General features: G+C 35.2%; 1 protein-coding gene across 1 annotated transcript in view; it reads right to left on the bottom strand.

Moving 5' to 3' along the window:
• The window catches only part of LOC145239994 (IgGFc-binding protein-like), a 266,786-nt gene that overhangs the window by 61,595 nt on the left and 180,345 nt on the right, over positions 1-24,846 (bottom strand). Inside the window, exons 47-52 of the mRNA XM_080103577.1 lie at positions 22,499-22,620; positions 16,941-17,064; positions 10,489-10,733; positions 7,206-7,513; positions 5,006-5,274; positions 3,314-3,504 (exon numbers count right to left, since the gene is read on the bottom strand). Of these exons, the coding sequence (XP_079959703.1) occupies positions 3,314-3,504; positions 5,006-5,274; positions 7,206-7,513; positions 10,489-10,733; positions 16,941-17,064; positions 22,499-22,620 (1,259 nt within the window). The remainder of the gene's footprint in view (positions 1-3,313; positions 3,505-5,005; positions 5,275-7,205; positions 7,514-10,488; positions 10,734-16,940; positions 17,065-22,498; positions 22,621-24,846) is intronic.

The raw sequence follows: 24,846 nt of genomic DNA, 5'->3' as shown, positions 1-24,846 counted from the left end.
CACCGGTTCCCAGTAGATCACCGGTTAAGTAACGTTAAACTTGGCCAGTACTAAATTGGTGACCATTTGGGTTTTCATGGTGTTGTATGTGCTCTCTGCTTATCTCGACATAGTTTCTAGTCGTCCTTGCCACTGGACTACAAACGATACCGATTCAGAAGGGGCGTGGTTGGTGATTGCGTAATCCTTGCCTCACAATTACATGCGCAGCTGCCCCTATAGGGGGTATCCTTTATCTTTCGAGATTGAATGGAGACATTTATCTATTATATTAAAACTCAAACTCTGTACTATAACGTTTTAAATATCTAAACAATTGTTAATTTAAAAAAGTTACATATAACAAATAAATCGTAAATCCATAACTAATAATATGAATATGAAAGAACTCACACACACACAAAGTGATTTATATATATATATATATATATATATATATATAAATTAAATATACATATATATATATGTGTGTGTGTGTGTGTGTGTGTGTGTGAGTGAGTGTCAGGTCATGTCATATGTTACTGGTACAATGTAACCCAGCATTATCTGCCTCATGGTCGGGTCACCGGTGACTAAACTGGTTCTCCCGTCAGACTTGTTGGTGAGGAGGGTGGCTAGTCTCCCTGAAGGATTTAAAAACAATACCTTCCAAAGGGCGGATGAACCCTTTTTCAGGGACAACGGCCAACTAGCACTGTGTGTGTTTGTGTGTATGTATGTGTGTGTTGGGGTGGAGAGGGCTCCCGTAAGTCGTGGTGAAGGCAACCTTTCTAGGGGAAGCAAATAACTGATTTAAAAAAAACATAAAGCGGGAGACCAGTACCCGCATTAAGCTGGTCTGCAGTTTAACTTGTTGCCGGCTATCTTGCTCTTGCTGGTTGCTGGATCTCAACATTTTGAATCGAGAGAGAGAGAGAGAGAGAGAGAGAGAGAGAGAGAGAGAGAGAGAGAGACTTAGCTGTCGTACAAAGCTAAGACTCTGTAACATCATCTGTGTATAGATACTCCCTCAGGCATTTGTCTATTAAAATGGTCCTGTGCCGATGGAAGTCATTTTTTAGCTCATGGACTGAGGGAGTGGCACAAGACTTTGCAATCATCATATATACACATACATATATATATGTATGTGTGTATGTATGTGTGTGTATGTGTGTATGTATGTATATGTGTGTATGTGTGTATGTGTGTGAAGCATAGCCAAAAGCAAAACAGAAATACCGGTTACCTATTGGTATAACTGCTAAAAGAATATGGAATAAAAATGCAATATAAAACGCTGATATAGTACATATATGTCATGCAAAAAAGAAAAATTAATACATGCCTTTTTCACAAGTAAATCCTGATCGTGGGATATGAAACGTTTAACGGATTGGTTTTTCAATGGGCTGACGAGCTTAGTTATGCAAAATTCTAATTAGTGAAGTATATATAGTATATATCTCATATAATTAATAGGGCTATTCTTTCCATTGTTTTGACTCTCGAGTATATATCAGTTAATATTTTATATGTTTTAATATAGAGTGATGTGGTTCTCTATTGATTTACTGTGTCTGACTGTGTCATATATATACTCCAGAGTCAAAACAATGATAAGAATATTCTCTTGTGATACCCCTATTAATTAATGAACTCATATGCGAACAAGTTGTTACCAATAAATATAAACGTTTTGAAAAACTATATACGAGGGGCGTGCAATAAGTAATACCCCTGACCCACTTCCAGTTGTCTAATCTAGCTGAAATATTTTCATGTGCAATGATTTAACATGTGTTTGAACTGAGTCAGGTGTGAAATGGAGCCTGTTGAATGTCGAACAGTGATCTGGTTTTTGTATTTGAAAGGACGCACACAACAGGAGACTTTTGATGAAATGAAAGAAACTTATGGTGATAATACCCCATCATATGACCTTGTAAAACGCAATCATCGTGAATTCAAACATGACCGGAAATCTGTGGAAACAGCTCACAGACCTGGTCGCCCCCTCTTCTGCCATTGATGAGACATCTGTCCGTACAGTTGAGGCTGCCATTTTAGAAGATCGGCGCATTACTATTCGCCAAATAGACCAAGATGTCAGGATTAGTACAGAGTCTGCTGAAACTATCATTCATGACCATTTGCATATGCATAAGGTGTCTGCCAGATTGATTCTCCGGTTGCTCACACCATTCTAGAAGCGAGAACACCAAGAAGATGAGTCAAAGTTTTTCAAAAGACTGATTACACAGGATGAAACCTGGGTCCATCACTATGATACAGAGAACAAATCCCAGCCAATGCAGTGGAAGCACTTGGACTAACCACCTCCAAAGAAGGCAAGGGTGTAGCCCTCCGCTGGCAAGGTCATGCTCATAGGAGTAGTGATGGCAGATTTCCTGGCAAAGGGTACCGCAATTACAGGAGCCTATTATGCTTCACTTTGGAGGAAATTAAGGGAAGCTATTAAAATCAAGAGGCGGGGCTAGACCAGCAAAGATACCCTCCTCCTGCAGGACAACGCTCCGGTTCACAACTCGCATGTCCTCAGATCAGAAGCACGGGCGTGTGGTTATAAAATCCTCCCCCATCTTCCCTACTCTCCTGACCTTGTACCCTCTGACTTTCACCTCTTCCCAGCAATGAAGTTGTTTTTGAAAGTAAAGCGTTTCCTAGATGATGCAGCTTTGATTTATGACACACCGGTTCTCGCCAGATAGTCGAGGTTGGAGGACCAACCTGGGATGTTCTACAAAAACGGTCTCCAGAGCATCAAACGATGGAAGAAATGCATAAATCTGGGTGGTTCCTATATAGAGAAAGACTAATAAACTGTGCCAAGTTTCGTTGCTATACTGCTATGGGAAGTAAGTCAGGGGCATTACTTATCGCACGCCCCTCGTAAGTACATAATTGTTTCTTCTAATTAGTATATTTTAGAAATATTTAAAGCTCTAGTGTCGCACTATTGAGCTATGTAAACGAGAATTTGTGTAACTTGTTTATGTATTATTACTATTCTATGCAGTTGAATTGCATATAAAACATAGTATGTGCACATTTAAATATATATATATATATATATATTATATTATATATATATATATATATATATATATATATTAGACATTAAGAGGAGATTATAGATAGATATATAAATTCCCGTTCACATACACCTTTCAGGATAAAACTAGAACCCAGAACTAGATAGAATCGAGCAATTGCATATATATATATATATATATATATATATATATATATATATATATATATATGTATACATATATATATATATATATTAAATATAAAACAAAATACTTACATTCAAATAGTTTCCTTTATGTAGACAACCACATTTTGAAACGTGAACACATTCATCACCGCTAAGAATGAATCCTCTTTTACAAACACACCCTTCTGCACGAGCTGTACATTTTGGCTTCCGGTTGGTGCAACTAGGTTGACATTCAAATGCGTTGAATTGATAAACTTTATTCGATTCACATTTCAAAGCTGAAAATATAAATAAAATATTTTGAAAATATGCAGTTTATTTTAATGAGTTATAATTTTATATCCGATCATTGTTATGCAGATTTACATTTTTATTTCTATTGGTGAACTTGTATATATATATATATATATATATATATATAATATATATATATATATATATATAATATATATATATATATATATATGTGTGTGTGTGTGTGTGTGTGTGTGTGTGTGTGTGTGTGTGTGTGTGTGGAACAATTACGTTGACACACGGTTCTCGCCAGATCACTGAAGTTAAGCAACGTTGAACCTGAGCAGTACGAGATGCCTTACCACTTGGGGAGGCTTGCCACTGTATGTACACTACCGAGTTGGGGAAATAATCCGCGCTGGTATCCGGGGGCGCATTAATTCACTGGGAGAGATACACCCCCAGTCTTCGTTAAGATATGCATCTCGAAGAAAAGTCTGACTAAAAACCTGCGGTCTAATGTAAACTCTCTCCTGTGGCAGTCATCTGCACCGACAAAGGTTAGCAGTAATACAAAAAGTGTCGTTTTTTTCTACACAAAGCCTTCACCACTATAAGCAAAATCATCTGTGTGGATTTCCGAGGAACTTAGGCGCCGCAGCGGAAGCTCATGCGTCGAAATTGACAGGAGAATCCATTATATATATATATATATATATATATATATATATATATATATATATATATATATATATATATATATATATATATATAAACATGATCCTCCCAAATCGTTTTTTCTCCCCTCTCCTATCGATTTTTGCTAATCTCATTTACAACCCTCAGTTTAACACTTTCCATTTCCTTGATCAGTTATTAAAACCGTTACATGGAGTTTCACATGTAACAACTGGAATGCCTTTTCACTCTTCAATTACGACGTCGCGGAGCTGGCGGATATTTGAGACTTTGCGCACCTACACCTTCTGCTTGAGGATGCCCCAAAGATGTTCTATTGGGTTCAAGTTTGGAGACATGATCGGCCAGTCCATCACCTTTACCCTAAGCCACTTCAATAAAGCAGTGGTTGTCTTGGATGTGTGTTTCGGGTCATTACCATGCTGGAACAGTGTTTTGCGACCCAGTTTCTGGAGGGAGAGGATCATGCTCTGCTGCAGCATTTGATAGTACATGTTGGAGTTCATGTTTTTCTCAATGAAATGTAACTCTCCAATTCCTGCAGCACACATGCAACCCCAGACCATGATATTCCCATCACCATGCTACTCAGAATACTCCACGTTTCATTCTTGTGAAGCATAAGCCTGACGAATCTCACGAGAATGAAACGCGGAATATTTTAATAAATAATTTTAATATATCAATTGAATTTTTCTAATATGTTTAAATTTTTCTAATATGTTTAAAACGATTATCTTTCTAAAATCATTAATAATTAGCTAAAAAACAAAAAAACACATACCACATTTCGAAAAAAGGTTTTATATTAAAAACATTAATAATTATTTACAAAAAAACACATACCACATTTCGAAACTCTTCTCCAATTAACAGCAACTCCTAATTCCTCACATTCGCGCACAAATCCTTCAATCGATTCGCAAAAAACGTTGTTGATATTTTCCTTGTTTCCCTGATACATACACGTGTCAATTTTGCAAGATTCAATATACTCTTTCACACGGATCGGACCGAGCTTTCTCCTGCATGCAGTGAAAGTAGCATGCATGATGACGTCACATCTTTTTGTTTGTGATGCCGGGCATTTCATGTTGACGTCGCTTACGTCACACCTGAAAAAAAAAAAAAAATAAGTGCATAATTAGAATTACACATTACACTCATTTTTTTAAAAAAAAAAATACAAACAAATCTGTAAAATGTAAATATTCGTTACAGAACGAAGATTTCAGGTTCCAAAAATCACGTAAATTGATCACAGTTTTTTTTATTGAAGAAAATATCAAATTTTACGATATTGGCGGAGATTTTTTAGCACTTAAGTATTTTTAGAAGTCACTGACTATCTCTTACTAAAGGAGACATAGATAAATCTCGTTAGTCGAATTCAGTTGTCCCCCGTTGTCAGTTCTCCGCTGATGAATTTTAATGCTGCCTAAAATATATGGCGCTTATCGTCTCATGCGGCTAGTCATCAGATTTGATTTTCTTCAATAATAATAATAATGATAATGATAATGATGATGATAATAATAATAATAATAATAATAATAATGATAATAATAATAATAATAATGATAATAATAATAATAATAGTAATAATAACAATAATAATAATAATGATGATAATGATAATGATGATAATGATGATAATAATAATAATATTAATAATAATAATAATAATGATAATGATGATGATAATAATAATAATAATAATAATAATAATAATAATAATAATGATAATAATAATAATAATAATAATGATGATAATAATAATAGTAATAATAATAATAATAACAACAACAACAACAATAATAACAACAACAACAACAACAACAACAACAATAATAATAATAATAATAATAATAATAATAATAATAATAATAATAATAATAGGCAGCTTCATATTTTGATAAACGTCTTGATCTGACCTGTACTCCTTATCTAAAATGGAACACGTACATAAAGTCCGTTACCAAGGTCGCTGAAAAAATGGTGGGAACATTCTATCGCTCCAATAGATATCTTACTATGCAAATCTCTACCTGTATAAAAGCCAAGAGCGTCCTAGGATGGATTACAGTTGCCACATCTTGTCAGGAGCTGCTAGAAGCACTTATCCTGCATTGACATAGTTCAAAACAGAATTCGTAACCTAGTAGGGGACGCCATTTTCTCTTTCCCACTGAAGAGACGTTGCGAGCCTCTCTCTTCTTTCTCGAAATTTTCATAGCAAGTGCTCATCTAAGCTTCAATTTATGCCCCCTTTCTAAGCTTTCACGAAAAACACTCGTCCAACTGAAACCACTATCAATAATTTCCCGTACTTTCTCTTTATCTGTGCCTAAACTTAAATGTAGATTCCATGAACAAACATCTTTCTTAAAATGCACACCTGTAGAACTCCGTTCCGTTTCTCTGCTTTCAACTTTCCAGCTGATTACAATATGGTCGCCTCAACATCCAACGTAAACAAGTTCTTGATGAGCCGTTCCCCTTAAATAATCCAATTTACTAAATTCCCACTACGAACGATTATTATGACATTGTCCCAATCACTAACGTACACTCATTTACTTTTAACCTCGAGTGGCCTCCAGACCTTGATAAGTAGTAACTCTTTTGTATAAAAAAGCCCGCAAAAACCTTCCCGATCAATTTACATATTCTTTGAAATATGACGCTGGCTACCATCGGAGCTAAAATAAACGGTTCGTTCGAAATTCCGTGCAGATTACCGAGTTTGACAAAAAATAAATAAATAAATAAAATCCCGAGTTCGAAAAGACATACCTGAAGAAGGTCAGGCGTTATCTCGACTTAAACGTTGTGAAAATAACACTGAAGATGAGAATAGTAGTCCGAAGAATACAAATAATGAATCCTCATCTAAAAACTTTTCAGAAACAATTTATTTATGTTATACTTACCTTCTTCGTTGCCCACGTTGTATGTAAAACTGTGTTGATTATATACATCAAATGTTTTAACTTCAAAACGATGAAAAATGTGAAAGAAACGAAAAACAAACGATTTTACTTACTTTGTTTGTGGTTTGTCGCTATCGTCTTTCACCTTAAAACTGTTTCCGATCAAGGAAAATCTGTTGCGATTTTTCGACACGTCTTCCCCTTCTTTCGTTCGGTAGTCGTCTTTCTTCCTGTTGCAATTTCCACAGATTCCGGTTAACTTGTTAGAAAACGTTCCAGGAACTTTCACTGAGACTCGATGTTTCCCGTCAAACTGAACACGGAGACCCCATTCTGTTGAAACTGTAACCCAACCACGCGAATATGTGATGGCGTATCCTAAATCGCTGTTGATTGGAAGTGACCTTTTCTCACCATTCACCTACAATGATTAGTAAAACATATCGATTATGTATTGTGTATTATCTGGCAGTTTATTTATTCATTTATTTATTTATGAACGGTTATCCTTCATAGTTGTTGTTTTTTTTTATCACGTTTCGGACAGCTACTCCTCTGGCCTTCTTCAGGTGATTGGCTGCGACGGGATAAGGATGCTGAGTTTTGTAATGTATCCCCAGTAATTACTGCCATCTATAGGGGTCCGTGGCGCAATGGATAAAGGCGTTGAGTTTCTACGGTTCTGGGTGAGTATTCTCTGAAAACAGCGCTTTCAATTCTACCCAAAGTACACCAGAAGATTAGTTGGCAAAAACGTGGCGAGACAACAACTATGGAAGGCAGTAATTACTGGGGATACAGTTCAAAGAGTAAGCATTCTTATCGCGTCGCGGTTAAGCACCTTAAGAAGGCCAGAGGAGGAGTTGGCCGAAATGTAGTGAAATAACAACAACTAAGAACATGATGATAACAGTCCGCAAATAAATAAATAAATACATAAATTACTCATCTGAAAGAATTTTAATCAAATTTATAAAACTCACTTTGTCTGTCTGTCTTTCTCCATATTTTCGGACTTTATCTCTTCAGAAACTGGAAGTCACAGAGTAGCGCTAGGGGTCCTCAAAAGATTGGATTTTTATGGACCATTCTTTCATGGGTCTTTATCCGGTTTAAATAGGTTTTAAAGGGGTCAAAGAGGGGCTAAAATTGCAAAAAGCTTTAGACATTTTGTACATTCATGTTAAATTATTTTTAATCATTTCATATGCGTGACACGTTGGTACAGTGGCAACGTCACAAGCTTTAAATGCTATGGTTTTGCGTTCAGGTTCGATACTAGCTAATGGCACCCAAATAGTTATTTTTTTACTTCTTACTTTTGAAATCACGAATATATAATAGTATGTCCGAAATGTACATAAATTGATATATTATATTAAATCAAATTTAATTAAAATATTATATTAAATTAAAATTAAATAAATTAAAATATTATGTTTAAGCGTATTTTACGACCGGGCTAAGCCGATCCCCTCCCCTGCTAGTAAAAATGATATATAATGCAGCAGTTTATTACAGAATATTACATATCTATTTGCATTGCGTAATGAATTAAAATTTTATTAAATATAATTTTAAAGTTAATGACTCCCTAACAAATCCTTTAATTATGCGACATAATAACGTAGACACACTAAATTTAGCCTGGCTAGTAACAGAGAGTTGGCCATTTGCGAATACCTAGCAATGCATGTAGAGGTAGCTCGACGTCGTCTTCTTTAATAGTGACATGCATGTGACTTATGAATCTTATATCCCCATGGAATTCCTTACTTCGGAGGAAACCGCTTCAACGCGCTTAGGCAGAGTGTCGCTAAGATACCGTATCCACTGCGGTAATTTCTTCATATATCAGCTATTAACTGCACTAAATGTAAGTGTTTACGTTACCTAACCAAATAATCTTACAAAAGTAAATTTTTATTTTTGTTATAATTCAAATGTACTGAAACAATTATTTTTATTATCTCATATATATAATATTTTAATTGCAGAAATTCCTATCTGGACCAAATTACCATAGGTTTGCACTGACAGATGCCTTATACAATTGTTTTAATGTCTAAACTGTTACCCAACATCTTATGTAACTCTTGAACGCCGTTACAGACACATTTATTCGTTATAATAAAATCTTACATTATATCCGATGAGCGCCATCATCACCGATAACATATTTAGACGAAGTGGTTCGTATTTTTATTCTCTATCCCACAAGTACTCCTACCACCCCAGTGAAGACCGGGTAAAAATATACACAATATAAATATATTGCCATGACACCCTTATTAACCGCATCATACCCTGATAGACATACACCTGCCTTTACACTTTCCTGTTCGAAAATAACGATGTTTCCCCACTTATATTCCGAGTATTCTCATTGGTTGAAAATGTAGAACTCTGTTAATCCGGTTTACACAATTATACTAAAAACGAACACTCCCCATCTTCACCAACATGGGCTCTACCTCTACACAAATAAACATTTTCCTGAATATTAAACCACATAAAAATATGCTAAAATTCTCATAATCATAACTTTTCGTAGTTACACCCTCCCATTTAGCTACACACAATATCGTTACGCATTGTTTGAAAATATATACTTTTCTATCTGCGCATTTCCGAGAGTTTAAAGACGACTGGTTACATTACCTTAACCTAATATTTCCTTAACAAAAAATCATTCGTTATAAAACTTTAGAAATAAGTTGCCGAATATTCTTTCTTAAATGTTGTTCATCGATTGAACATACTGTTCGTTCCTTAGTTTTAGTGTCGTGAGCGTCCTACATTACAAAACCGAATCTTAGTAAATGCAACGAGCTATTTTTATAATGAAGTTAAATATTTAATCATCGATTAAGAATGTGTTACATGACTTGATGAACGAGGAAAACATTAATTTTGTACACCAACATTTTCTATTTACACCGATCCAATATTATTTTATAAACTATTGAATAAATACTTATTATTACGAGTATTTTATTTCATGATAAAAGTCTAATTGTAACACCATTTAATTTTACATCGGCCATTCGAGTATAATCTTTTCTTCGTTTGCATATTTAAAAATTAAACATTAATCAGAAGTGACATTTCCAGTGCCTTCATCGGCAAGCCCAAATATCAGCTGACGTGATACTGCAAACAAACACGGATGGAATTTGATGAAGGACATTATCATTATTATTCTTTAATTTTATTTTGCAAATTAGTTCACCGGACAAAGTATTCCTCGTAATATATAATAATCAATAGAGAATTGTACGACTGTAAAACGCTGGGCTGCCAGCTAGTATAAATTTATATACCAAACGCATTCTATGTACTCCAACCCATATTGTTAATCTTTTATCAACCATTGAATAAATTGTTATTACTTACGAGTACTTTATTTCGTGGTAAAAGTCTAATTGTAACACCATTCAGTTTGACATCGACCATTCGGGTATAAGATACGCGCGTATTTCCACGGTGTTCATTCTTAACTTCAACAGCAAAGAAATGGGGTGCTTCCGTCGTGTTTGTGGCCAAGGTATATTTGCAAATTCCCATGAAATGGATCATCTGCCCATCAAATGTACGATAATGAGGATCACCGGATGCTGAGCAGTGACAATCTGGTTCTCCTGAATAAAAAAAGAAGAAAAATAGATTAACGTGGTTAAACATGAAAAACCAATATATACAATAGTATATATGTTATCATTAAATGTACTAGCGACCATCTCGTGAGTAAATATGCGAAGCCATTATGTGCGTCTATGTAGAAAATATTTAACCGATAAACTGTTAAACTAGGGCCATATAACGCTGAAATTAACAGGAATTAGTAATTATACACTTAGGAGTGTTTATAACGATTAAAATTGTTGTTTAGGTGGATAAATAAAGCGTACAGTAATATGTTGACTAGTTGAAATGCAAAATATTCATTTCAATTTTCCGACATATTTCCATTACTTTTGCGCATGCGCAAATTAATTCCAAGCTTGGGGCGTTTTAATTTTAATTTAGTTTTATCTATATGTCGATAGCTTAAATATTAGGGAAAACCGTTGGAGCGTTAAATGTTTTGGCTTCGATTCTAGCTGAGTGATCCCTAGGTCTTTTTTTTTCTTATTTTTGGAATCAGTAATATATATTAGGTAGTCTATAATATGTAATAAAGATAAAATAAAACACGTTAATAATTTGAGGACAATTACATCAACGTGGGTGGATCTAACACAACGAGAGGCCATTATGTTTATACTAGTACATCTTTGATTATGACGTAAAAGAAATGTTAATATTTCGTAATGAAATAATCCATTCATGATATTTAATGTTGCTATTTTTACACTTAGCCTTTATTCAAGTTTTGGTTAAACTAGTAAGCCGCCCGGCATTGCCTAGTTGTAAAATACGCTCAAATATGATATTTTGATTGATGCAGATTTCGTATTTATTATATTATATTCGACGCAATATATAGTAATGATTTAAAAAGTTAAAGATGAATACAATTCGATGACACGTATATAACAAAGTTGTATTTTCTTTTTACATAAATATAAAAAACGCCTCTAGCATGAATATAAATACAATATATATCTATTTCCTTCGACACGAGCGCACAAGTTCATGTATTTGGTGACTTCAATGTCTACCACAGCAACTGGCTTGGATTTTCTACTTACACAGACGCAGCTGGTACCACAACACGTAACTTCTCTATATCTCATTCCCTATCACAGATGGTTACGTTTCCAACCTGTTTCCCAGACCAGCAGGTACAACATGCATCACTTCTAGACCAGTTTTTGACCACAGTTCCCGATGACTGTGTAATGAATGCCCACAACCCTCTTGGGAACGCCGTGGTAATGGTTGAAATCGTCCTAAACTCTAGAGCAAAAACTGAAGAGCCACTGCTCAAAACAACGAGGTATTATAAAAAGGCTTACTGAGAAGCCATCTGGGACCTCATCAGGGACGCTCCATGGCAAAATATATTTTCACTTCCTGCTGAACATTGCGCTAATGAGACCACTGAATGGTTCAAGGCGGCAATTGAATCACATGTTCCCACACGCAAATTCTATAGCAAAACCCACTTTCCCCAATGGTTCACTTCAACTTGTGAAGCTGCTATAGCGCAAAGGCAGCATGCACACCGCAGATTTAACAGACATAAGCCCAGTTCAAACAGACAGAAGTACATAGACGCCAGAATAACTGTAAAAAAGAAATAGCGACAGCTAAGAGAGAATTTACTGAAACCACCCCAAAACGCATCGAAGCACAGAAATTAGGAACCCAATATTTCTGGAAAATCTACAACAGTAAATAATAGGCCATCAACAATTCCCCCACTATCCAACAATCATGAAGTTGTTTGCTCAGCAACTGAGAAGGCTAACATGCTTGCCGGACGGTTTTCCTCCAACTCTACACTGGACCCTGCTACCCATCCCCTCCCTGACTTTCTTTTGCAGACAGACGCCACACTAGATGATCTGAAAATTACCCCTGCTCAGGTGCATGGTATCATAAGAAAGCTTGACACTGCAAAAGCATGTGGACCTGATCTCATCCCGGCTGTGCTATTAAAAACTGCGCTGCCGAAGTAGCTCTAGTTCTCTCCAAACTTTACAACAAACACCTTAATGAATCTGGCTTTCCTGACTGCTGGGAAACTGCTTCTGTAGTGTCAGTTTTCAAGAATTCAGGCGAAAGAACTGACCCAGTAAATTATCGCCCTATTAGCCTCCTCCCACTTTTCGCCAAAATATTTGAGACCATAATTAACCAAGCTCTAGTCCATCACCTTACAGATGCTAAACTTCTGACTGACCAACAATATGGATTTAGGCAAACCCGTTCCACAGCAGACATCCTAGCTGTAATTTCAGAACGTATATACCAGTATCTGGACAAAGCGGGGGAGGGTAGAGCGGTAGCTCTCTCTCTCTCTCTCTCTCTCTCTCTATATATATATATATATATATATATATATATATATATATATATAAGGCTTTTGACAGGGTATGGCATGAGGGTCTTCTCAAGAAAATCAGATCATACGGCATCACTGGAAGAATACATAACATAATCAGATCCTTCTTAGATAAGAGAACACTCCAGCTTGTCCTTGACGGTCGTAAATCTAAACAATATGATATAAATGCGGAAGTGCCCCAGGGGTCTATCCTTGGTCCTCTGTTGTTCCTAATATTCATAAATGACCTCTCTGACAAAATTGTCTGTGAGATGGGTATGTATGCTGACGACACAACGCTCTATAACAGACACGACAGGAAAACAAATGAACACATATTTAAAGAAATGGCAGAAACACTAGAGGATGACCTCCGATCCGTAGCGGAATGGGGACAAAATTGATGGTCACCTTCAATGCTGCCAAGACTAAACTTGTTTCCTTCAATAATTACAAGAACCCTTCCCTACCGCCAATAGCAATGGCCAATGACTCTTTATCTGAAATTACATCTTTTAAACTCCTCGGCCTAACGTTCACAAGAAATATGAATTGGAACAATTACATTGAGAACATTGCCAGGGCCGCTGCGAAGAAGGTGGGTTCTCTCTACCGTGCTAGAAAGCTACTAACGCCTGAAAGTATCCTATACCTCTATAAGGCCACCATTCGCCCATGTATGGAGTATTGTTGTCATATTTGGACTGGTGCATCTGCCACTAGTCTCTCGCTCCTAGACAAGGTTCAAAAGAGAGCCGGCAATCTGATAGGTCCTGAACTGTCAGCTAAACTTCAGCCTCTGTCCCATCGACGGAATGTTGCATCCTTCTGCTTGTTCTACAAGTACTTTAACGGAGAATGCTCTGACGAAGTGCAAGCACTTGTGTCCCCACGACGTAAATACCTCCGACAAACCCGAAAAGCAGCTAAATCCCACCCCTTCACAGTAGAGATCCCTAGATACAAGAGAGCCTTCTACTCCAGTAGTTTCTTCCCCAGAACAGCTAGACTTTGGAATTCCCTTCCGAGTCCCTGCTTCCTCGACTGCACTGACATACAGAAGTTCAAGTGCAACGTGAACCGACATCTTGCTGCCCAACTTCCTACACAGTACCCCTGATGCTTATGTCCCCGACAGTAGCCCCCTACAACAAAGTGGCAATGTGTCTTGTTTGGGTGAAAATGTAATTAATATATATATATATATATATATATATATATATATATATATATATATATATATATATATATAATAAGTTCCACAGCCAAACAACGTCGCAGACAACAAGAGCCATGACAGTAAACGAAGCGGAAGTTCAAGACTCGAGTTTTTTCCTCATTTGGGCTCATCAGACACACATCCAAAATCAGGATTCGAAACCTGAGCCTCTTGCAAGCGAGGCAAGCATTCTACCAACTAAGCAAACGCCCCGCACACAAGAAAGTCTGTTAATCAAGACAGATCAGGCAAACCGCACCGAAATCCGAGTGTGAAATGGACCTACTTCGTCTAGACAAGGGACGCGGTCATCCAACCAGTTAATAACCCTAAGCCGATGGCTCACAAGTAGGAGTTTTAATTCAAAAGGACGATGCGATCCAGCAATGCTAACCTAGCGAGTAAATTATGATATTTTCAGAATGTGAGAGATTATATATAATAAATTCCACAGTCAAACAACGTCGCAGCCCACAAGAGCCATGACATGAATTAATATGCAAATTAATTTCGTAATAATTATATATATATATATATATATATATATATATATATATATAGGAGTATAGATTGTTAAATACGTAATAGATGAAGCCAAATGAACAACTAATTTCTGAAGGGTAATGCATCGCAAGGTTTGTTTTTTTTACATGGGTATCACCACTTATCAAGGCCTTGAGGCCTCTCGAGGATAATGGTTAAAGGGTGTACAGAAGAAAGTAGACAATACCGTAATCGTTAGTAATGGAAATTTGGTGAATTTGTTAACTTAAATGGAACGGGTCATCAAAAACTTGTTTACGTTAGACTTGAAGTCAAACATATTGTAATCAGCTGGAAAGCAGGAAAACGGAAGACAATTCCATAGGCGTGTAGTTCTAACAAAGAAGCTTTGCTCATGGAATCTACGTTTAGGTTTAGGTATAGATAAAGAGTGGGGGAAATTATTGATAGTGTTTTCTGCTAGACGGGTGTTTCTTGTAAAAGTTTGGCGAGGGGGGACTATAGATTGGAGGTCAGTCGAGAACTTGCATGAAAATAACGATAAAGCCGAGTCAAATTCGCAACATTTCTTCTGTGAGAAAGATGTACAATCGCAGAATACGTTATGCTCATAAAATCCGTCGATATGCCGACAAAAATGTGATGGAGAACATTCTAAGCAATCATGCTATGGAAATCTGATTTATAAAACTGACGCTGTCTGTCTGTCTCCATATTTTCAAAGGTTATCTCTCCGAAAGTAAAAGTCGCAAAGCGGCTCTAGGAGCCTCAAATGATTGGATTTTTTGGTGACCGTTCTTTTATAGGTCATAAGCCGGTTAAAATAGTTTTTAAGGCGTCAAACTTTAGTCAAAATTGAAAAAAAAAAAGTTATACATTTTGTACATTCATCTTAGTTTATTTCTAAGCAGGTCATATGCGTGTCGTGTTAGTAACGTCACCAGCTTTGAATGCTGCAGTTTTGCTTTCGGTTTCGATTCTAGCTGATGGCATCCAAATCCTTTTTTTTAAAAAACTTTTGAAATAACTACTCTATAATAATATATACGAAATCTGGACAAATAAAAATATCATATTTAAACGTATTTTATGACCGGGCAAAGCCGGGACCCCTGCTAGTCTCTTGAATAGAATTTTAATGAAAATTATATTTCAGTACATAAAACTTTGTTATTATTATAAACGATGATTGATTACATGTGGATGTACCTCAAAAGTTTTTAAGAAACAGGATTATATTCCTTAGTTTGGCATCATGGTGTCTACGTTACGAATATATATTTTCTATCATGCGCATACATTGCAATCTGTTTAATGACATAGGAGAAAACTTTGCACGTGTACAAATACTGTGAGTAATGTATGTTTCTCTGTTAGCAGTTCAGCTTTTACATAACACTAATAGAATTATTTGATGATTTATACATGTTTTTATGTTTTCAATTTTTTCTTAGAAACTATTTGTATAAGACGATGATCCTGAGCAAGCGTAGATGAAGTGAATTGAATCAAAAGCATGAAAACCAAAGGAACTGAAACTGTCAGTTGTACAAAATCTCAGTGGCACTAGCGTTGCTGGTAGCACAGAAAATACTTGTGAAACATCCGGCTACATTCAAAGATTAAAGATAAAGAGCATTATTCAGACGTCCACTGAAAGGGCGCAGAGAATACTAGAATCCTGGGGAAGCTAATTGCCAATTATGTTCTATGTACTCAGCATAGTACATGGTGCCCCAAAAGTCAGTTAAATATTTTTTAACTTAAAAAGATTCTTTATTTTTGATGTTATCTTTCTTTACTTTTTACACAATCCGATGAAGACAATGGCGGATCTAAATCGAACATGCAAAATTCAAACAATCTTTATTTATAAAAAAAAATATCTGTGAAATGTTGCTCATTTTCAGTTTTGCATATTTGTGCTTTTTCCAAAACATTATTAATGACAGATTGCAGCGTCTCTGAATTGCGATTTAACTCCCTTATTCCAGTCCTGATGTTTTCCATTAATTCTTTCAGGGTTTGGGGTTTGACGTTACGAGGTCTGCCAGCTCGCTGAACGAAATTGGTTAGCTACTTAATTACACGTTAACATTTTTCTTCTAAAATAAAAGGAAAACGACTTACCAACTTCGTAAACAGATAAAGCAAAAAATCCACCGCAAATCTCACCAGACTTGCATTTCATGTTACAGTTATTAGCCGGGCCATATTTCTTATAATTTCCTCCGCAAAAACATTGTTTGCCATACTGAATAAGAAATGGACACAGAAATAGAAATAATAAATTCATTGCAATAAAAATTAAAGTTTTAACACATTCATTGCATACTATATGATTTTTATCTGCTGTGATATGAATCGGTATTTATTTATATAGTCATATATATACAAGTTCAATCCTTGGCTTGGAAGATGTGCTAGTCTAGCGGCACTGATGAGTTGTGAAACAACGAAACAGGACTGTGTGTCGACGACTACAAATAATATATATATATATATATATATATATATATATATATATATATATGCGTGTGTGTGTTAGTGTGTACACTGGTAGTTTGCTTGAAGCGTTGCTGGTAAAGAAATATATATAACAGTTTATAAAAGCTGAGAGCAATGCGAAAAAACCGAAGAGAAAGATAGAGAAAGGAAAAATAAACAAACAAATTGACAGGTGTGGTTGTGTAGCCAAAAAACCGTATAGAAATGTCTTCATATTCATTCATTTCACACTCCTCGTTTCATTAAACAAACATTAGCAAATCAAGTTGCTGGTATGCCCAAGGTATATATGTATATGTATATATAAGCTATATGAACCCTTTTTTGGGGTCAACAGCCAACTAGCACCGTGTGTGTTTGTGCGTATGTGTGTGCTGGGGTGAAGAGGGCTCTCGTATGCCGTAGTGAAGGCAAGGAGAAGCAAATATCTGATTTAAAATAAACATAAAGCGAAAGACCAGTACCCGCATTAACCTGGTCTGCAGTTTAACTTGTTGCTGGCTATCTTGCTCTTGCTTGTTGCTGGATCTCAACATTTTGAACCGAGTGAGAGATTTAGCTGTCGTACAAAGCTAAGACTCTCTAACATCATCTGTGTATAGATACTCCCTCAGGCATTTGTCCATAAAAATGGTCCTGTGGCGATGTAAGTAATTTTTGGGCTTATGTATTTAAGTGTCTGAGGGAGTGGCACTCGCCTGACAAGAGTTGCAGTCATCATATATATATATATATATATATATATATATATATATATATATATATATAAGAAGACATTTCTCTACCGTTTTTGGCTACACAACCACACCTATGCCTATTTGTTTGTTTATTTTTCCTTTCTTTCCATTTCTCTTCTCTGGTTTTTCCGCATTGCTCGTGGCTTTTATAAACTTTCATATATATTCGTTACCAGCAATGCTTCAAGCAAACTACCATTTACTGTTATACACACTAACACACACACACACACGCATATATAGAGTAGAGTAGCTGCAATCTAAAGTTCCGTGTCACCCGACGGGAAAATGCCAGTCCCATTTTTGTAAGTAACTACGAAGTCAAACGGGTGTTTCTTCCTAATGTCCCTTGTGGACGTACCCGCACCGGTGTTAAGTGGTCACGGGGGGAAAATGAATGTAATAGAGAGAAAAGATTTTACCACTTCCATTGATAGTAACCGATTTTAGCCGTGGACTTTCAGCAGAAAAAATATAGGGATCTAAGATTATCGAGGAAGTGGATAGGTAATATGCCTATAACACACCTCAGATATTGTAATGTAGCTTGCGAATAGCACATTTGCATAATATGTCTTGGTTTGTAATCCTAATAAGGTCAAACTCGGAGGGGAAATTGAGTTCATATTATATAGAGGATAGAAAGAGAAAGAATAAAGAATATATATATATATATACTAGCAAAAGTACCCGTCGTTGACTCGGTTCAAAAACAGCCTACAGAAAATGGACTGATTTATGAAAGTATGATAGGGCATGAAAAAGGAGGGTGTAAAGTTGCTTCGAATATGGGGGTACCAAAACCAAAGCAAAATATGATGAAAGTAAAAATAAAATAGATAAATCCTATAATTTATTATACCATACCTGTTCACACTGAAACACTTATCACAATATTCTGTGGATCTATATTAAAAAACCTTGTTAAACTTTGTGACATATTTCCATTGTACGAAGCAAACGAACACCCCATAATTTTATTATACCATATTTCTTCAAACTAAAACCTAATTATCAAAGTACACTTACGCAGATAGATATGAAAAGTCTTTATTAAAGTTTGTGCCTATTTCCATTTTATAGAGGCCAAGCGCGAACGAAGACCCCACATTATTATACCATCCCTATTTAACGCAGACCCCACATTATTATACCATCCCTATTTTAGCTAAAACATATGTATCAAAGTATTATTATGTACGTCTATATCAAAAACACTTGTAAACATTATTTTTTTTAAATTTTTAAATTTTTTATTTCCATACTTTGTGGACCAGGCACATACGCAGACCTCACAATTTTAATGAATCAATATTATGCCAGATCAAACATCCCCATGTCTGTGTCTCGATACATCTTCTATCATTATATGTGATCAGTTTTTTATAGTAGTCAACCATATAGGAGCCTATTCGTGACCAGACACACAGACGTTCAGCTTTATATTATATTATATTATATTATATTATATTATATATATATACACACATATATATATATAAGATTTAATGGTTGAAAGACCAGACACGTGCAAAATTGATTTTAATAAATATTTCTATTCAAAATGTATTTTTCAAACAGAGCATTATATATATATATATATATATATATATATATATATATATATATATATATATATATATATATATATATATCTGTATGCATATGTTTTCGCTAATATTAAATGCTTGGGGAATTTCTACTTATATATAAAATATAAATATATATTATTTCTACTTATATATAAATGACAATTTGTGTGATTTTGTTCCTTACAGACTCCGAAACGGTTGGGTCATTTTTTTTAATTTCACACAAACGAACTTTATGTATATGGGACGTTCTTAGATAGGTTTTTTAATGAAATTCCTTTGATTATGAAATCGATAATCGAAGACATCCAATTAATTCATTCTAGGGTCGACGAAAAAAAGTTAATTCGTTTGGCCAAAAGTTGATTTCTCCAAGAAAATTATGAAAAAAAAGGCGTAAAATACTTTGTTACTTGCGTATTAATAAAATAAATTTGTTGGTTTGAAATATCGCAATGAATGTTATGCTTTAGATAACAATTAAAGAGTCTAAAATATACTTTTTATTATGTTATAAAACAAATTTACATTAGAGATGGGAAATATAAAGTGTCCATAAAGTCACTGAAGGGGTTTGAACTTAAATAGATTCTTAATTTTTGATGATATCTTTATATAATCTTAACATAATCTGACTAAGATATTGGGAAATGTTAAAGAAAACAACATTCAAACAAATGTCCTTCGCATATTTGTGGTATTTCCAACACATTATTCATGGCAAATTGCGGAATATCTGGATAGCGTATTAACTCCCTTATTTTGTCTCTTATTTTTTCCTTCCATTCTTGCAGGGTTTGGGATAGTTAACATAGATTCTTTCTGAAAGATATCTCCACATGGCCACAGTGAGAGATAATATTGTCGCCAAAGAATCGCCTGATTTCGGTAAAACAATTTCACAACCTGCGTACGTTGTTCAATATTATACTTATCTGGAATTAATTTTCAAAATATTATTTGTAAGATGTCTGAACTTATGAGAAAAATAATAATTAATGATAAAACAAGATTTTCAATCCTTTAGTCAGTTTTTGGACTTCCAGTATGCAAAGAAAAAATATCCATGAAATGTTTACATTAACTGATGCATTATAAACTACACAGTTTTATTATCGTTTACTTATAATATATAGTCTTTGAAGTTTTTAACCTTTAAAACTATACAAAAAATATAATTTTTTATCATTCGTTAGAAAAGCATCTAGCTAGTAAGTCATTCAATCATCTGCGATCACTGCATCAGACGGCTCTAGAATTTACCATAGCACTAATAATTTATTTTTTTAAAGGGATCATCAGTTGCTTATCATGAAACACTGTTATATATATATATATATATATATATATATATATATATATATATATATATATATATACATATACATGATTATACATGATATTAGTACGGGAGTCTTTTTTTCTTCTATTTTTGTATAGTTTTTAAATATCCTGAAAATTGTGAGATTAAATTACGTCTTTAATTGTTTATTAGTGAGTTGCATGCCATTTAAGTGATTTGTCGTTTGCAAAAAGCAACATAGTCAGGCTAGCTGACGTATTGGTATTCTATCGAGGCCAATCATTCTAGGATCGATGGACAAACAAAACGTTAATTCGTTTTATTTGCGCGAGAGTTCATTAAACAAACAAAATTATTAAATAAGCGTAAATGACTTTGTTGCGTGCCTATTAGTAAAACATATTGTTTTATTTCTAAAGTTGATTACATGTGGATGCGCATCAAAAGTTTTTAAGAAACAGGATTATATATATATATATATATATATATATATATATAAGTTTTAAAGTTGAAATATCACAGTTCACGTTATAATAGGGATGTGGCAATATAACACACTCTACAGCATGGCCGGGTGGTGATTTGCCCATAAGCGTAGAGGTACACAGAAATGCAATCCCAGAATTCCCTTTCTAGATCGACCTCTTTTTCCGTCCGGACAGCATGGGGTGAGCACGCATGTTTCTGTCTCTCCGTGAACGAAAGGGTGTGACCTCCTCCTCCCCCTTAGCACTAGTTAAGTATACTTAGTTTAAAGATTGTAGAATATGTAAAGTGTGAATTGTTTTTGTTATATATATATATATATATATATATTTATGTAAAGTAAATAGTTAATGATCTTTCATAAATATTACGATTGTGTCGTGTTGTGTGTTTTATTGAGTCTGCCATGAATGCCCCCATCAAACAACGAAGTGGACCGAAGAACGAAAAAAAAAAAATTCCAACCAGAATGCCACCAGGGTGAAGAGGTCATCTTGAGAAAATAAAGGAGCCACGCCCACATCCAACATCTCAGGGATGATTTTCTTCTTGATACACAGACCTTAATGACTGGCCATCTTCACATCTTCCCGAGGCCGTTTCTAAGACAATGAGTGTACCACGTGAAGCCAGTCACACGCCAGTGACCGGCTGATCGTGTTATAGGGATAGAACTTCAATGATTTGAAATAGGCTTCTTAATATGACGTACCTGTACACCGGCTGATGAAAATCCGCTTTTCTTGCAAATCTAATATACATTTTTCTACTACTGACAGGGTATGGAGGTAAAGAATCGACTAAAGTCGCATCTCATATAAGCGATTTAACGCTGTCAGACCAGCAGTTCGATAACCAGTTCTTCTGTGGATACCAATTATTCGAGGATCGATGGGGAAACGTTAATTTATATTTTTTAAAAATAATTTAACAAAGAACATTCTTAAATAATAATGTTACCTATTCATTAATAAAAAAAATATTGTTTGTCGATTTTAAATATCGCAATAAATGCCATGAAGCATTTCAATGATTTGAAATATAAGTTTTGCTATTACGTACCTGTACACCAGCTGTTGAAAATCTATTTGTCTTACAAATCTTTATACATTCTCCGGGGGATGCCACGTTTTGTTTAAAAATCATTGCACGAAAAATCTTATCTTTGTAACATCCAATTAAACCTGAAAAAGGAAGTTCACATTTGATAAAAAAAATATAAGATTCCCATGAAAAGTTTTTCATTAATTAGTGCATCATATAAGCTACAAATCGTCCTATAAAACCCAACGCAGTCTTTTTTCCTTTCATTTTATTCGTTTATATCATGTTTCCTTATTTAAACAAAGTTAATATAGGTTCAAATGTTATAACTAATGTTTAATCATTAACGCTTTAATATACACAAATGAAGCATGCATAGTCTCCCGTGAGTGCACAGTGAACGAGGCATAAAAAATGACTAAGTTCAGCATTTGCCTCCCCCCATTTAGTCCAAGAGTCCCCAGGGGACATCAAATCCTGGTGAAAATGAACAAACGGTGTAGTTTTAGGCCTTAACATATTTTAATTTGAGTTCAGCACCATGCAAAACTGCTGAATAGATATTCACAGAAAATGTTGAACAAATATGGTAAAATAGTCCAAAAATGGAGTGTTTTATTAGCCCTTAAAGAGCCCTGAAGTACAACCAAGAGTTATCGCGAAGTATAGACCAACAAAATTATATAAAAATCAGTTATTTACAAGTTTTCAGAAAGTTTTACAAAGATCTAGGACATTTTTTTTTTAATAAGCACAAAAGTGTAAATTTTAGCCATTTTAACCCCAAAAAGCACTCCTAGGGGCGCAACCGGAGTTTTCCCGGAAACTCCGTTCTGTTACTTTTTTACTCGTGCCGTATTTAATGTTCCTATTTACAATGGCACCCTACGGGACAGAGTTAGACACCAGGGTCGTTTTTTAATGTGGAGAAAACAACAAAAAATAAAAAGTGTCTCAGTCGTGAAGGATTTCTCCTCCACTAACAGAGAACAAGAAATTGAAGTGTAGCATCTGAAGAACAGATACTACACTTTGATCTTAACCCAAAGGGTATTTACTTGCTCCCCCACCGAGCAAATTAGGCACAAGGCCGATTTTTAATGTGAGGAGTGAAGGGGAACGAGACCAACTCCCCGGGGAGTAGGGGAGCTGGATAGTGACAATTGGTATGAAGGGTTGGTATTTATTTGCTCCCCCCACCGAGCAAATTAGGCACAAAGCCGATTTTTAATGTGAGGAGTGAAGGGGAAATGGGGAGCAACTCCCCGGGGAGAAGGGGAGCTGGATAGTGACAATTGGTATGAAGGGTTTCCCTTACATTGACCAAGGTCTTATATGTGGGGTCGCCCCCACATATGGCCTTGTATTGCAGTATCTGCTGGAACAGATACTGCAGTTTGAGATATTAAATCTTTTATTCATGTTAAAAATACATTGAAAATCAACACTGAACAAAAAACTTAGGCACATGGCCAACTCAAAAGGGGGGGATTGTGGGTGTCGTTAATCATCTTTGTCACTCCAGAACTAAACAAAATCAAAAGTTTCTCCCAGCTAGTATCTTTCACCATAATACCGCATTCACCCTTTCATACTGGGGGAAATCCTACTTAACTCCCAATTTTAAAAATATTTTTTATTGACGTGTAAAAAACAACAAAAAAAAAAGGACAACAATAAAAATGGTACAATAATTCATTTGTGTCGAGGGCGGGGTGAAAAAAAATCTTGGCCAAAAGTCCAAGAAGAAAAAGTTTGTGCAACATTTCAAAACATTCCAATGGGGCGTAGTTATTGAGAAAAGTGCGGACAGAAAAACGGACGAATGAATTTACAGGTCCACCCTCCTTTTTCAGGGGAACAACAACTTTTAATAAAAAAATATGAATAGTCATGCCGTTTGCTATACAAAAAACATTTCTGAACTTTACGCCAAATATGCGATTCATACTATCTCCCGGTCCTGGCTATGATCTTAAACTATATTCGATCGTGAGGCCCAGATTGCGGGCTTTGGGGAGTGTGGAGCCACTGTTAAACTACCATTGCTCCCAAGTCCACTCTGACCCGGAGTGGTAGTACCTGTTAGGATCCCAACTATGGGTTAAATAGAAACCAACTTGAAAAAACAAAAAATATATATATATATACTATTAAAAATTTTTTCTTCAAAATAACGGGATTCTGCATTAGATAACCTGAAAAAGGGTTGATATGCCGTAAAACAAGCAATCCAAACCAAACTATATCCCATAAACTAAATTTATACCACCAACTGTCCACTTGAAGCTTTCAAAAATATGCAAATTAATGCCTCAAGTAAATAACAAATAAAAAATTAACGTCCCTCTTTTACTTTTCCTTCC

The sequence above is a fragment of the Euprymna scolopes genome, chromosome 19, assembly GCF_053919585.1.
Source record: "Euprymna scolopes isolate OS-2025 chromosome 19, ASM5391958v1, whole genome shotgun sequence".
In the NCBI taxonomy this organism is placed as follows: domain Eukaryota; kingdom Metazoa; phylum Mollusca; class Cephalopoda; order Sepiida; family Sepiolidae; genus Euprymna; species Euprymna scolopes.
The sequence above is the reverse complement of the archived record's forward strand: the minus strand, read 5'-3'. Positions and strand labels throughout refer to the sequence as shown.